The 16,601-nt window shown below is 43.7% G+C and overlaps 1 protein-coding gene across 6 annotated transcripts in view; it reads right to left on the bottom strand.

The window, feature by feature from the left end:
- Window positions 1-16,601, bottom strand: part of ERBB4 (erb-b2 receptor tyrosine kinase 4) — a 1,018,488-nt gene that overhangs the window by 225,234 nt on the left and 776,653 nt on the right. For 2 of the 6 annotated variants that reach the window (XM_050916103.1, XM_050916105.1), the window contains exons 13-17: window positions 13,551-13,683; window positions 11,196-11,289; window positions 9,933-10,087; window positions 1,835-1,879; window positions 1,640-1,714 (exon numbers count right to left, since the gene is read on the bottom strand). In XM_050916103.1, the coding sequence (XP_050772060.1) occupies window positions 1,640-1,714; window positions 1,835-1,879; window positions 9,933-10,087; window positions 11,196-11,289; window positions 13,551-13,683 (502 nt within the window). The remainder of the gene's footprint in view (window positions 1-1,639; window positions 1,715-1,834; window positions 1,880-9,932; window positions 10,088-11,195; window positions 11,290-13,550; window positions 13,684-16,601) is intronic. The other 4 variants (XM_050916107.1, XM_050916109.1, XM_050916104.1 and 1 more) reach the window with 2 other exon arrangements.

Raw genomic sequence — 16,601 nt, 5'->3', positions numbered from 1 at the left:
CAAAGTTAAGCTTACAATTCTGCTAGTTAAATCAAAGAATGAATAATCTGATGTGCTCTCTCCCTGTTGTGCTAACAATATCAAGCAGCTTTACTTAAAATATATATACTGGAGGCCACAGCTGATGTACACGACTGGCGTGATGTCATTACTTACCAATAATCTTCCCAGTATTTCCAGTACAAATCATATAACATATTCTTAAGATTTTGTTTATTCCATTCTCATATTAAAATACAATATTGTAAATAATTAAAAAAATGACTAAGGCCTCAATCATGCAAATCACTTAAGCATGTCCTTAACTTGAATCATGTGTGTAGTTCTGTTGAAGCTGTTTCAGTTAAGTATATGCTAAAGTGCTTTGCTCATTTGGGGCCAAAGGGCTTGATTCAAAGCTTAGTGAACTCAATGAAGTCAAGATTTTCAGAAGTGCCCAGTGATTTGGGGCACCTCAGTTTTTGGTGCACAGTCTGAGATTCTTTAAGAGGCCCTTATTTTCAAAGAGGCTTAAGCTGGGCCTTTAAAAACTGAGGCACCCGTGATCACTAGGCACTCCTGAAAATCTGGACCTCTTCCCATTAACTGCATTGGGCTTTGGAACAAATATTAACAGATCTTGCCTAGACCATTTAAGAAGGAGATTTGGCTAGCATATCTAGTTGTATTTTTTTCACACCACTCTCCCTTGAGTATAAACACTATCGGTCAACATCTAGAAAATAAGGAGTTTCATGTTGAATAAGTAACCTGGAGGCATGGAAACAAGTTTAAAAAAAAACATTCGGCTCCTCTGAGCTTCATCATATTAATCTTCTGGTATCATTGTAAGGAAATGTTCAAGACAAACCAAGGAAAACCAGCTAGAATGCTTTATGAGGTGAAGTTGGTTGAAAGGGAAAATTCCTAGGCAGGTTCTAGACTCAGAGTCTGGAGGCTATACTAACCAGTTTGAATTGAAAATAAATAGAATGGGGAAAAAAATCAGAGGACATGAATGGAATATAACAAATGGGAACATAGAGGCCTAACTTAAACTCAAACATATGTAGATTCTTCCTATATAAATTTGGCTTGGTCATCATGGATGCATTTTAGACCAAACCTGATGCAAGGAGAGAGACTGAATTTCTCAACTTCCAGTGTCAGTTTTGAATGCTAACTTAACAATTAAGTGGCTAATGCTGGTCAACAATTTTTGAGATAATTATTTTTTTTTGGTAGAAAAATAGTTTTGTCTACGTTGTGATGTTAGATCAATTTTGAGAAACAAATAAAAAAAACTCACTTAATTGTAATTTTTTTTTCATTTTGGCTTTCAAAAACAAAACTAAATGAAAATCTCAATTAAATGAAATGTTTCATTTTGGTTAGTTGTGAATTTTTTGTTGACAAAAAAATTGAAATTGAAAAAAAACGTCATACAGAATAGCTCTGGGGATTTTTCAACCAATTCTATTAATGGCCTAGCTAACTTTACATTACACACTGTAAAGCAACCTGAAAGCTGAGCTGTATATATCCTACTCTTGAAATTAAGCACACTAATTCTTATTTCTAACCCAACGGGTTAGTACAACTCTTCTATGGTAACTGGGGAAGGATCCTGAGGTACAAGATGGAAAGATGAGGATGTTACCTAGCATGCTGTGGTGAGGTGGACTGGCGTGTCCATGGATAGTAAATGCAGTCATGACTAGTGGGGCCTCTACACCTGTAGGCAATTACAGAACAGAAAATATCATTCGCCATTCACAGGGACATGCACACACGCGCCCTGGCCCACACGTGGAGTATGGTAGGGGGACAGTGGGAGCAAGCACTCAGCAAGTACCTATCCATCAGGCCGATGCAGTCCTCAATACGGGGGCCTATGCACCTGCAGCAAATCCAAATTGAAAAACAGGGAGAGAAAGAGAGAAAAATCTGTTATTTACAGACAGAAAAAAACAGGAGTCCCCCCCACCATGTGCCAAACTGTTAATTATAATTCTTGAAAGACACCCAAGGCATCGTAAAATTACAGCTTGTGACACAAAGTACAGACAGCAGAGAACAATACAAACAGCACCAGCAGCATAAGGTTGGACCAATCTCGGCTCGAACAATGCTTAAGGCAGGTTTCACCTGCTTACGTGGGAGGCCTAACAGTACAGTTGCCTTTCTGGCTGTTGTTTAAAATATCAAACCAGTGATTACAGCACACAGGCTGCTCATTTGCATGGCTCAAGAGCTACAGAAGTTAGGTGGAGAACTATTTTCCTTAATTAATGTTGTTGTTCATACGGTACTCACTCATAGACAGGGTCATGGCAGAAATATTTTGAGCCCTGTCATCCCCTCCTCTCATGGCAGCTGATCTGCAGAAGTGGGCAGGGCATGAGGGGGAGTGGCACTTCTTGTCCTTGTCACCCAGGCTTCTTCCCTGAAGCCCCTTAGCTGGGATCAAGTCGCGATGGCAGAAGAAGCTTGCCACTTTCTGCAGTGTCATCTCACACCAAATGCAGGGGGCTCCATCCGCAATGATTTTCCACAGTGTGGCATCTCCTTCCCCAGCCCTGAAGGGAGGGTGAGCTCCAAGAGCAGCGACTAGTTAAGGAGCCCTAAGTAGCATGGCGTTACCAGAACTGTGTTGCCAAGGGCTCTGGGGAACCAGTAACTGGCCCAGAGCCTCTGTGAATCCTGGGCAATCGACTGGTTTTGGAGGATCTAACAGCCTTGAGCGAAGCAGATGCTGAGTGAAGATTTAAGTCCCAAACTTGCAAACCACTCCTTATGGGCAAGACTCCTGTGCCCACAGGGAGCCGCACTGAAGTCCATGGGGATCTGCCTCCACGGAGCTGCTTGTGGGACTGGAGCCCTTATGGAGTTCCCTATCCCCTCGGCAGTCTATGATGTGGATGGCAGGATACTTAAATGGAAAGTCAATTATGGCATGAAGACAGTGGCCAAGATTTTCAGGAAACAGGTGCCTACAAAGTTAAGCTCCTACATCAATATTTAGGCACTCAGACAAGCAACCCGAGTTTCATAAGGGCTGAACTCCCACCAGCACTGCTAGGCGCTTGGCCTTCATGAGTAGCAAACCGTGTTTTTAGGTCTTTAAATAAGGGCCAAGGACCTGGGATTTTCAAAGGAGCTTAAGGGAAGCAACTCTCTGAAAATCCCAGCCTTTCATTTCTGTTCTGATAGAAGGAGACCTGAAACAGATTTGAGGGAGTTTAAATAGGCTCCCATGGGGTCTTCTCTCTGCTTTCACTTGCCACTTATAAGCTCTTACTTCTTTAAAAGAAAATATTTAAATATCAATCTGCCTTTAAAAAATAAATTCACTGATTTCACTGAAGGCCGGTCTCACTGACCATTTTTCTTCGGGAAGTGCCATATAATACTGCACCCCAGTTCTTGTTTGTTTACTGATATTTTTATTTTTGCATAAATGCTGTGACAGGCAAACAAAAACAGATTGCAAAGGTTGCCTTAATAATGAACTCAAGCAGTATTCTGTACAGGAAGTGGATACAATTAATGGCCAGGGAGCTAGACAGACTGCATAGTGGCAGGCTTGGATTTAAATACAATTCACAGTATATAGTAGAGAACTCTGACAGGCTCTTTTGAAATTTCAGCTGTCTTGGCCTTCAAGGGTTTATATTCTGTCCAGCCTCAGGCACATCTGTAACATTTCTTCTTCCCCACATGGCATGCTCAGCAGTTCCCCCCAAAACCCAGCTCAGTAATGAAGGAGGCAGAAGGAGGTGTTCAGAGCACCCATTCTCCAGCATGTCAAAAGCTGCTGAGCTCAGATCCTTGCTATAAATAAAACGAAGGCCTTCTTCAAATTAGAGGTCTGAAAGCCCATCATCAGTTCAGATAACTGGCAGCCTAATGTAAAGAAGAGCCTGTTGTCTTAGAGTCATTTTACCTCTCTGTTGCATTTATTCTCTCAGGCTTTTGAAGAAAAAGACCTAAACCTGGGGAAACTGTTCTCCTGGCCGTTAGGACTTCTCCTGTGGTCTAAATAGCAATGCCATTGATTTCGAGTTAAACATCCTTGTGCCACTGTTCTCTCAATCTCAAATAGAGGTCCCTCGGGGGCAGATTCTGCTATTCTTACTCACGCTGAGTAGTATTTACACCTCAACTTGGCTCATTAATTTCAAGATAACCAGAGTACAAGGAGGAAGGTACTACTCAACATGAGCAAGGGAGGCAGAATCTGGTGCTTAGTAATTTTCCAGAGAACCATCCCCATTTTCCATCTGAAATCACCAGTCACTTTTATTCTGGAAATAACTGCTTTAGTTTCAGTGTTTCCAGACTGCTTTTAAGACTTACAGACCACATGTGACAATAGCAATATGTTTCATATGGTACTGGTTCATACCCAGATTTTCCCTCTCCTGGGAATACTGGGGATCTGGATGTGATTTCATTCCAACTTCTCCCTGTAAATGAATTGGTTAGTGGGTAAATATACCTGTTTGTTAACCAGATGTGTAGTGATTTATAACAGTCCATACACAGTTGGTAGAAAAAATAGATACATTTGGCAGCTAGTATAGGGTTTTAGATACAGTAACTCCTCCCTTAACATCGTAGTTATGTTCCTGAAAAATGCAACTTTAAGTGAAACTATGTTAAATGAATCCAATTTCTCCATAGGAATTAATGTAAACAGGTGGGGTTAGGTTCCAGGGAAATTTTTTTCACCAGACAAAAAACTATATATTATATAGATATACACACAGTATACGTATTAAACAATTTAATACAGTTCACAGCTATGATGATTGTGAAGCTTGGTTGAGGTGGTGAAGTCAGAGGGTGGAAGAGAGTGGGATATTTCCCAGGGAATGCCTTACTGCTAAATGATGAACTAGCACTCGGCTGAGCCCTCAGGGGTTAACATATTATTGTTAATGTAGCCTCTCACACAAGGCAGCACGAACAGAATGGAGGGGAGACAGCACAGCAGATAGAGACTGACACACACTCTGTGTGTGGGAGAGAGCGAGAGATGCACACTGCCCCTTTCAGTAAGCTGACCCACTCTTAAGTGCATTGTCTTTTTAAGCTGACCAAGGAGTTGAGACAGCAACTGCTGCCCGAAGCTCTCTCTGTCTCTCTCCGTCCTGCTCTATGTGAAGAAGGGATAAGTGGGGTGCAGGAGCAGGGGGGAGGGGAACACACTGACATTAGTGCCCTTTTTTCCCCCCTGCACAGCAAGCAGGAGTCTCTGGGAGCAACTCCAAGGCAGAGGGCAGGAGGAGCACATGGCAGTAGGGGGAGGAACAGCTGAACTGCCTATTGCTAGCCTGCAGGGCGGCTGCTGCACAGGGAACTTAGGGGAGTGGGGAGCTGATAGGGGGGCTGTCAGTCCACTCTGTTTCCAAGCCCCCACCAGCTAGTTGCAACAGGCTGCTCTTCCTGCAAGCTGTGGACAAAGCAGGCAGCTGCCAAACGACATTAGAAGGGAGCATTGTTCAACTTTAAATGAGTATGTTCCCTAATTGATCAGCAAAGTAACAATGAAACAACGTTAACCAGGACAACTTTAAGTGAGGAGTTACTGTAATTGTCCTCTGAAAAGAAACAAGCAGATTAATAAAATGTAAAAGTAAAAACAACAGCTGTCTTTTCTTGAAGTGATCTTTTCTCCTTAGCTCCCTCAGTAACACAGAGATACACTTTTCCTTGGAGTAGAGGAGGCAAGGCTCTTCCCAGTCAGAATCCATGAAATGTCCTTAGTTTTCCAGTCAAATGGCACACAATTCTAATGACATTGGTACACAATTTCTGTAAGGTGCCACAAGGCCTCCTCATTGTTTTTGCTGATACAGACTAACACGGCTACCACTCTGAAACCTAGCCCGAGCAGGAGACTTTTAAAAATAACTATGTTTTATTTCTGTGGAAGCGTTCTGGTTTGGATCACGGGGTGGGAGAACCTGCCAATACCTTCAGAACACCCATGAACTGAAGGAGATAGTGGTCTTGTGCGCCTCAGGTCTGCTCCAAATTGGCATTGGATACTTGATGACAGAAAAGCTGGATGTTTCTAAATGCAGTTGCTGTTGCATACAGTAAGCCACTCCTAGGCAGTTCTCTTGCTCAGTATTAGACAATTAAAAGGGCTGGATGCTTTTATGATCATTAACAGTATTTGCAATTCTACCTGTTCAGATGGGGTAATAAACCCCGATCCAGTGTGCAAACCTGCAGGTACCAAGGACCAGGTTTGTCCAAGTGCATTATGAGAAGGGGTGAGGTGGGACATTTGCCTTTCTCTGCAACCCAAGGAATTGACCACTGCTGGAACCATGATACAAGACTTGATAGTTAATGGTCCAGTTTGGCAAATATCCTGATCCTAAAAGAACAGCTCTGCAGGAACGAGCTCGCATTGTGTATGATTGGTGCTCTGCAGCAGCATAACACTTGTTGACAGATATGTTAGCTGTACTGCTGGTGTCAATTTTGTTCCCGCAATTGATCTAGCACAGAAGCTAACAGACACGCTAGATGGAGTATGATTATGATTTTGCTGAACCAGTTCAGTTGTAGGCCAAATATCTGAAGAGACATGCCATCACTGTTCCTTTTTTCTTCTTCTTGAAGAGTTCTGCTCAAGGAGGAAAATTTAAATACTCATTTCTACAGGAAGGCAGTGAAGCTGGAGAATTCTAAATTAGAAGGGGGCGGGGAAGACAAATTGATTCCTTTTCTCTCCCCAGGCATATTCAATGAGAGCCTGACAATGTTGGCAAGAAGACGGACGATGTATAAAAACCAGACATCTGGGGCACTCATTATGACCATCACAGTTTAACGTAACTGCAGAGCGATACAACTACATTTGAGATGATATAAGGATGTTTTTAGAAGAACCAGAAAGGAACATTTGAGGTGAACCAGATTACTATTTTTTTTTAAAAAATAAAAAGGCTGCACATATACATTTTCCAGACTGTTAACTAAATCCAGATGTGTCTGCTCAGTGGCTTCTAGGAATGTTCCCTCATTTGTAAGAAGGAGATGAGGATGTCACTAGAACTAGCCTTTGACTGGCCAAAGCTAACCTACCTGCTCCAGAGGCCAACCATACCTCTGTGTGCATGTTACTCAGGGAGCGTAGAGGAAAACTTTTTGTTGCCATCACGGCGGGTGTCTGTCGTTCATCCGCAGACTGGCATATCCTGGCAATGTGACATATTCATTCGTCTAATAAGCCCTGGCAGCATGGATGCTGCTGGATGAGGGGAAAGCCGAAGATTAAAGTGCCAAACAGCAACACAAAGACCTGATGCACGAGGAGCTGTGGTTCCATTCAGCCAGGAGCTGCCAGCGAATATTATCAATTCAAAGTACAGCTGCTCAGGGCCCTGCAAAATCCCAATGGCTTCCTTCTTTCTAGTTGTTTAAGAATCCGAAGGGCTAGATCGGCACAGTCATTCCTCAGCTGCACAGGGGTAATTTCCCTTTTCCCCTACCCCCATATTGTCCTGTTCCAGCCATGATGGGGAAAACAGGGGCTCATTGGCTCAATACTTCTTGCTCTGAACAATAGGTGGAGGAATTGGAAGGTTCATTGGCTATGTCTCTCCATTTCCAGGGCCTGATTAGCTGGCTAGTTTTACAGAAGGGACTGAGCTGAATTTACCTATGTCTGCCCCTAAGAAGCGGGGAGCAGAGGCAGAAGTGTGAATTTCTAGTCTGTTCTAGGGCCAGTGCAGCTCCATGCGACCCCTTGCTCAGGGCAGACTGTAAATGTAGAAACTAGACATAGGAAGAGTTGATCAGAATGACACCTCCATAGTCCATTAAAGCCATCATCGGAAACCCTGCTCCTGAGGTAAGTTTCTCTTAGTGTTTCTTCCTATCCTCTTCTCCTTCATTTTTTTTTAATTGCATAACTCTGATTTAAAAGGGCTGAGAGGAAGACGAATCTGCAACAGATCCTGGCTGTGTCTCTGCGATCTCACTTTCATTTCCCTAATGGCTCTATTGTAATTAGATTTGCAAAAACAGCAAAAGGTCTCATTTTGAATGGCAACAGCTGTTGACATCAACATCATGTTGAATAATTTACTGGTTTAATTTTAGCTGCAAAACAATAAAATCCTCCTGTGGAGCATTACTTCACTGGATGAAGTTTTCTTGTTCTTCCTCTGCCTTGGACATAACCCATTGTCTCCTCCTAAGAATATTTTTAACTCACGTGGCTCATGCAAAATGATAACTGCTTACTTCTCTAGAGTTACTTGGGTACAGAATTTCTTAATGCTCATGCCACTCTCTGAAGCCTTGCCTCTGGCTGGTAAAAATTCACATCCCTTAAAATGTGCTGACCTGCGGTCCATTTTGAAAGGACATCCATTAGAAAGTGACTTGGTTCTTGATCCATATGCACCAGGAGCAGTATTTGAAGTCAAGTCCTCTGGCACTGGGTGCTCTGTTTCTGCAATATTTGATGTCAGATGGTTTTTCAGCAGGCCCAGAAGCCTCATCTGGATACAGACACTTTGCTGTCAGACAAAATGGCCTACATTCTCAAAAGCAACTAGTGATTTGGGGGGGATCAACCTGAGAAACCTTAAAGGGATCTGATTCCAAAATTACTGGGCCCTTTGTCAATTGAGTTCCTTTCAGGTGCCTCTAGTTGGGCACCTAAACACTGGGGTACCCAAAAATCACTAATTGCTTTTGAAAATTTAGAGCACCGCTCCAGGTAACAGGTGCCATCAGCAGATAGGGCAATTGATGGGAACAGGAGAAACATTGGAGGAGGAAGAAGTAATTCAGCAGAATGATAATGGAAAGGGATGGTCTCAAAGGTGACAACAGAGCAGGGGAAAGAATGTATTTAAAAGGACTGTAATCCAGTTTGTGAAATCAACAGTACTGCTGACTATTGTAGACGAATCCTATGGATAGTTTTGGACACTGCCACTCTTCTGAATGTGAGCACTTTTTTTAACTGATTCGTTACAACCTATAGCCACCGCCATTAGGAAAATACTTCCCACTCTTCTCTCCTGGGGCCCATCTCGGGTGAGGAGAAGGTGGGAGAAGTTTTGCTGACCACAGGAATGACATGATGAGGCAGGGGACTACACAATGTTTGATTACCTACTAGTGTTTTTAATAATAGATATTTTGAACTGTCCCCATTTTCCCTCTGCCACTTCCAACTGCTGGTCTCTTGGCTCAGCTCACAAGAGGGTGTGTTGGTGAAAAGGCCAGGTCAGCACTTGCACTTGAATCGGGCCAGACTATGGCACAGGTAAGGCAAATGCCCTCTAGCATCAACTTTCTATAAGGTGAAAGCGGAAGCCAAAACTGCCTCCCCTCTCCACTGCTATTGGGTCTTGGCAGGAAGGATGGTCTTGTGGTTGATGTGGGGACTTGGGAGATGTAAGTTCAGTTCCCAACTCTGGTGCAAACTTGCTGTGTGGTCCTAGACAAGTCACTTAATCTTCCTTTGCCTCAGTTCCCATCTGTGAATTAATAATACACCCTTGACTCACGGGCACGAATCCATTGATGCTGAGATGTGATGATGGTCACCGTGAGAAAACCCTCTGCACAAATAAATACTCAATATGGTGTCTGTGTACACGCCAGCTTTCATGTACACATATTAGAAACACTTTCCATACCAGTGCTTGTTATCGGGAGGGCCAAGAACACTGCTGTAAGAACCAATTCTGATAGGTTTGCAAGTGAGGTGCTAATTAGTCTGCTAATTACCTGCAAAACTGTAATGACTGGATTCTTCATCCTAAAACCAAAGGTGATGTCATAGCTGTGTATGCACATACTTCCAGGAATGATGAACACTTTTCTTGGCCAAGCAGTAACCAAACAAAACCACTACCTAACATAAATACTAAATAGTAAAGCTTGCTATTTGCAGAACTCCAGCTTACCCTTGTGTGCAGTTTGGATGACAAGGGTGACACTCACGGTCCTCATCGGCGTATTTGAAAATGAAGCTGTTTGCTCCCTGTAAGCCATCGGGGCACTTTTCCACACAGTTGGGGCCATCCTTAAAATGGAAACACTTGGTGCAGTGGTCTGGTCCCTGGGGAGCGAGAGAGAAATGCAGTGTATTAGATTTACTCTATCATTTGTTACTGCGCAGGAGCTGCTGACAATATGCTTGTTGCTGTACACTCAAAGATAGAGGGGTACATTTCCCTCGTAATGAACAGGGATTTAGCCGTGTGACTCCAATGAATGTTAATGAGAGTCACACGGCTAAATCCTGGGGCACTATGCTGAAAATGTACTACATAGAGAGTACTATCAGAGTACTGCTTCTGGAGTATTTGGTTTCGTTACTTTTGATGGATGCACCTCAATGTGCCTCATGTCCGCTTCCTTTTGTCCTGGAATTTTCCTAAATGAAGCTACAAAGTGGTGAAGGCACCTTGATGGGATCATTTGTGTCACAGGCTTATCTCCACACCGTATTTTGCCGGTGATTTCGTGTCTCCCTCCAGGAGATGAGGATTTAATTTTCATTATTACACATGGAAACCTAAAGTTAGAAACTGTAAATCAAGTCTCCTGAAGTATAAAGACAAAGTTTACTGGAGTGGGGCTACAGTGAGTTAGGCAAAGTTCTCTCAGCCAATCTGTAACTAGAGAAAGTCCAAAATATAAGCTCTTCCCATATATTCAGGGAGGGATAGGATGTATCCAGGTGCCCATCCAGTTCCTGCCTTTTATTCAGGCTATGCACAAAGGATAAAAACATAAGGATCACTTCACTTTCCCCACCACCAAAAAGCCTTTTCGGTGAGGCTCATCATCCATTAAAGTGGTGCCAAAAACATTTCATTCTGCTATAAGGATGGCCATGAGGAATTTCTTGGCCAGTCGGAATATCTGGTTTGGCAGAACGCAATTGCTTAAAACAGAATTTTTCTAGGAGACTGAAGGCATGGAGGGGAACAGGATTGACCTCAACATAGGAGGGGGGGAAAAACCAACAGTGATAAAAGAAGGTTCTGTGGGTGTATGAAATTTCTTTTGCTTGTCACCATTTACTGCTGATGTATTTGAAATGGTCGAGAGTGATGATGGCAAAAGTCTCATTGGACAATAACAGATGTTTATTTAAATACCTACACTAGCACAGATTTACTGACCAGGCTACAGCTACAAAGTATTTATGTTGTGCTTACCAGCCCATAGCATGTGATCATGTTATCTTCCATCTTCTCACACTGGGGATCACATTCCACACATACAGAACCATTCGCAAACTCTCGAAATTCCCTGGAGAAACATTAGTCAGTCAGATGAGTGGTTAGTGAAAATCATACTGAAACGGATCTGAATTTAATGGACCAGATCTTCAGCTGGGGTAAATCAACATTGCTTCATTAACTTCAGTGGGACTATACTGATTTACACCACATGAGGACCAAATCCAACACCTGTGTTATCATTTGTTGAATATCCTTTTGGTAGGTTATGGCCGTGTTAAGAAATAAGAACACCATCACGGGGTGGGGGTGAGGAATTGAACTGCAGCCACTTGATTTCCACACACACAGACCCAATCTCCCAAGCAGTGAAGTCACAGAGGCAACACAAGCTGTACAAACCCTTCCAGAACGCTGCGCAGGGACTCATGTGACTAGCCCGGGCGCTTTCCCAGTGACTGTTCATTGAGTTAGCTAGATAAAAGCTGGTTTGGGTATATCTGCACTGTATGCTGCTGTCGCACTGTTGATTTCAGTGCAGACAGACAGTGTGCATGACACAGCTACAAACCATGAAGTGGTGAAGCTTGTTGACTTCAGCGGAGCCACGTCAAGTTGTCACGGCTGAGGATGTGGGCCCCCATTGTTACTTTATCAGCCAAAATCTGAGGTGTTATAACTGCTCTCAGTGCCATGAGGCTCTATTGTGGCAACCCAGTTAAGTGAGTATAAGGAATCCATGGGAAACTTTCATTGAAAAGAACGTTGCATGGAATCTGAGGCTGCTTTAACTCTGAAGCAGAGACTCTCCATGTTGAGTCACTGCCCAGGTGGAAGGGTGCAACCCTAGCAGCACAGCTCCATTGGAGCTGCCATACAGGGGAGATTAAGGGCTATGGAGCCACAGCAAATGCATAGGATTTGCACCCAGACCGTTCAGGTCTACACTGAAGGTCCCCAAAAGTTGCAGAGGTCCTGGAAGATTTGGGCAACTATATCCTTGTCTTTTGTGCAAGGGGCAACCACCATTCCCTTATCAAAATAAACACGAATACCCTAGCTTAAATGATAGCTCCTACTCAGGTAATGTGAACAGGACCATGGAACTTTCTAATGGAACTTTCTAATGTGTCTGGGTTATGGCTGACATGGGAACCACAGCCAAATACTGCAGTGTAAATTGTAGTCAACTTTACCCTGGCCTATGTGGCAGCACAATCTGGCCTCACAACTTCGTCTTTCCAGACTTGAATGCATATATAGCTATAGGGTAACTTTAACAGTTTTTTGCATGTCATTTCCTTGTTTTGAGAAAGAAAGAAAGAAAGAAAGGATTTTGCAATAGTTTGATGTGTTTACAGGGAGTACATTCTACTGTCTCTTTATGATAATCACATAAGCTAGTATCCAAGAAACAAAAAAGAACCAAAAGTGCTTTTATATATATATATAGTGTTTTTATTTTTAATTAGCACCTCTTGAGGTGAAAAAATTAACTAAAATCAATTATGATTTGTTGATCCTTATTATAAAGAAATGTTGGGCAGCGTGTTGTGTCATCATCTGGGAAATGAGATTCCACCCTCCATTTTTTTTGCTTTTCTTTCTGGTATATGTAACATAGAACCTTTAAGTTTTATTCTTCTGTCAAAAGACAGTTTCACACAGCTATGTCTCTGTGATCTGTGGGACTCCATCCTCCCAGTGAAGACTATACAAACATCTAAAAATATTTGGGGGGCGGGGAGGAGGAGGGAGGGAGGCAGGAGGGAGAAAGGCAAAGAAATCAAACTTCAAAATTTATTACGAAACAATAGCAAGGGCATATGAGCGTTTTAAATCCTGCATTGCCAAAGATTAACTCTAAAAACATCTGCAGTTAGCTCTGTAAAAGTCCTTGGCTTGCGGATAAGAAAGAAGAACATCATTACTAAGGAACGACAACTGTGAAGCATGAACTGACTATGGCTCCGTGAATGTATTTACTCAGTTTTATTGCTTGTAATAATTATTGTTGTTCCAGAGGGAAAAATAAATAAAAGGGAACTGAGGATGTTTGGAGTGAAAAAAAATGTATCTAGAAGTAGTATCACAGCTAGAGTACCATATGAATCCATCCACTCATACTTCCACCTCAAGGCCAGATTCTGTGTACTCACACCGAGTAAATATCATCTTACTCCACAGAGTGTTTTGGTTAAAATCAATGGAGCTATTGGTGGAATAAGGTGTTACTCAATGTATGGACATCAGAACCTGTCCCTGTGATTCCTGAACTGTCAACATAATCAACACCCTTTGGGGAACAAACAAGAAAGGGTGATGTCTTACCCATCATAAAGGTTACAAGACTCTATACAGGTCCTTCCTCTGCTGAAGCGTTTGCAGGACAGACATTGGTCTGGCCCTGGCCCCCAACAGCCATCACTTGAGCACAAGTTGTTACACACCTTTCCCTCTGCAGCTGAAAACAGAGAGAGGAATGAAGATATTTTTAGTGCCATTAGCTATTAGATTGCGAATATTACTTTCTAACACACCAGAAAGCAAGTCCTTCTCCCAGCATCCAGACACAAAGAAGCTACTACCCACAGAATGGCCTCTTCCCCTCCCTGCCTCAGAGCCGGGAGGGATTCAGTGGTCTCCACAGCACAGCCCATGCATGGGAAGCAGAAAGCCTGGAGTGATCAGGCCTTAACTTCCTAGACATCCATTGTAAATGTTTGCATTGTTTCCCCTTTCCCATTTCTTGCTGATGAATCCTCATGGGCATTTGCCAGCAGGGGGAGATTTAGCAGAACAGTTACATTGACTGGCCCTGTCGATTTGGGGGGATTACAAGCATAGGAGGGGAGGGATGATATGTCCTCTCCTATAAAGCCTTTAGGCTGGGATTTGCAGAAGCATTCAATGTTTGCCTAACTTAATTTTAAGTCAAGTAGGACTGACTTCTATTAGTGTGGGGCTAGGCCAATGCTGGCCTCTTCTAAGAAATGTGTGACTGAATTGGGGGTCAATAGGGATTTATTTTTCAGGGGCCTTTATCCAAAATTAAATCCCTGCAGTGTGTCATAAGAAATCCATCACAGAACATATATTCTGAAAACAGTAATGAAATAACTTAATTAGACCTGACTGAGCTTAGAGCAACGCAAGCAGCTTTAGCCATTTCATTATTGTTTATCATGTTTATTATGGTAGCTCCCAGGGACCAATTGAAAACAGGGCTCCGTTGCACTAAGCAGTGTACAGTCGTAAAATAAAAGACAGCCCTAGCCCCAAAGAGCTTACAGGCTAAGCAGAGAAGACGAAGGCTAGGGACAGGGGATTAACACACAGGCAGACTGGGCAAGGTGAAAACAGCAAGGAGCATATTAGCGTGGAGTCTTTGGGCTTGTCTACATCAGAAAGTTGCAGTGCTGGTGAGGGAGTTACAGCGCTGCAACTTAGGAGGTGTACACATCTGCAGGGCACCACCAGCGCTGCAACTCCCTGTTTGCAGCGCTGGCCGTACTCCCGTTTTGTCTCGGGTGTAGAGGATCCAGCGCTGGTGATCCAGCGCTGGTAATCAAGTATAGACACTTACCAGCGCTTTTCTTGACCTCCGTGGAATAAGCAGGTATCCCAGCATACCTGAGGAAGCCTCTGGTAATCAAGCTGGTCTCCTTCCCCGGCTTGCTCTCGCGTTCCCCGAACCCCGAGCAAGCAGGTCTCCTTCCCTGCGGTTTGCTCGGTGGTTCGGGGAACGCAAGAGCAAACCGGGGAAGGAGACCAGCTTCGCCGCGGTTTGCTCTCGCGTTCCCCGAACAAGCAGGTCTCCTTCCCTGCGGTTTGCACGGTGGTTCGCGGAACGCGAGAGCAAACCGCGGCGAAGCTGGTCTCCTTTCCCGGTTTGCTCTCGCGTTCCCCGAACCCGAGCAAGCAGGTCTCCTTCCCTGCGGTTTGCAGGGTGGTTCGCCGAACGCGAGAGCAAACCGCGGCGAAGCTGGTCTCCTTTCCCGGTTTGCTCTCGCGTTCCCCGAACCCGAGCAAGCAGGTCTCCTTCCCTGCGGTTTGCAGGGTGGTTCGCGGAACGCGAGAGCAAACCGCGGCGAAGCTGGTCTCCTTCCCCGGTTTGCTCTCGCGTTCCCCGAAACCCCTTGAAGCCGCCCAACAGCGCTGCAGTGTGGCCACATCTAACACCACTTGCAGCGCTGGTTGCTGTAAGTGTGGCCACTCTGCAGCGCTGGCCCTATACAGCTGTACTAATACAGCTGTAACAACCAGCGCTGCAAAATTTTAGATGTAGACATGGCCTTTGTTCTTTTTCTTTTGCTATTTAAACCCTTTCTGTGGAGTTCTTAGGAGAGGATGAGTCAGACAGAAAGACAAAGGAAGGGAGTGGTGAGAGGTGTTGGAGCAAGCAGCAAATCAGTACTGCGGAGAGAACGCAGGCTCTCAGCCATTCCGTGCTGGCTCAGTTTATACTGATTAGACCAGCCCCTGATACCTGACGGAGGAGGCTATCATTCTCCCAGATATGTGGGGTTTTATGTCAATTGGTGCCATGTGATAGACCTTGAAGATTAAAAAGCAAAGAGCTCTCGTTTAAATCTTCTGTCACAATTAGCAAGTAGGAAGACCCAGGGTTTGATAAAAGTAAAAGAAGTGATAAATGACAAAATATGTTGTTTATTTCTTGGTAGAGTTTTATTAAATGCCATAAAAAACAGACAGTAAAAAAAATGACACCTTCAATAAAAACATACACATATTATAGGTACAGAATAACACTGACACCTATATACACAGATTCACACAGTGGTGATAGCAAAATTGAAAGAATTCCCCATACCGAATGCAAACACTACTCTGGTGCTTGTGCAAACCTGTGCAAGTTACTATGGACATAGCCTATGGGGGTATGTTTCTTGCACTTCCACAAGTGGATGATAGGTGACAGTGTGTGGCGGTGATTAAAGAATGCCACATTTCCCTTTCAAACAACAGATGGTGCTCTTATCATGACTGTCAGGGTTGCAACAGGGTTGTTAAAGAACATTGTAACGGACAGTACCTAACTGCTGAACTGCATATTGAGGTTCATCAGCTGATGAGTATAAACCCCTCTAAAATCACCTCTGCAGTAGGAAGCTGCTTCCTCCCCCCCAGCATTTTGTTTTTCCTTGATTATTCTTCACTGTATGGCACAATATTCCATATTTAGTTTCTCTTGGGTGTGGAAGCATTTGTTCCATCTTCATGCCACAAGGCAGAGCGCCTCCATGCGTCTCATTAAACACTCGTTGAATGTCTGTCATAGCAGCCCACTGTATAGCAGAGTCCATTGCTGCATATATTGATTCCCTCTTTAACTCAGGCCAATCACTTATTTTTCATTGT

Source organism: Gopherus flavomarginatus, chromosome 10, assembly GCF_025201925.1.
Source record: "Gopherus flavomarginatus isolate rGopFla2 chromosome 10, rGopFla2.mat.asm, whole genome shotgun sequence".
Taxonomy (NCBI): Eukaryota; Metazoa; Chordata; order Testudines; family Testudinidae; genus Gopherus; species Gopherus flavomarginatus.
Note: the sequence above shows the minus strand (reverse complement) of the source record. Positions and strands in the feature narration are given on the sequence as shown.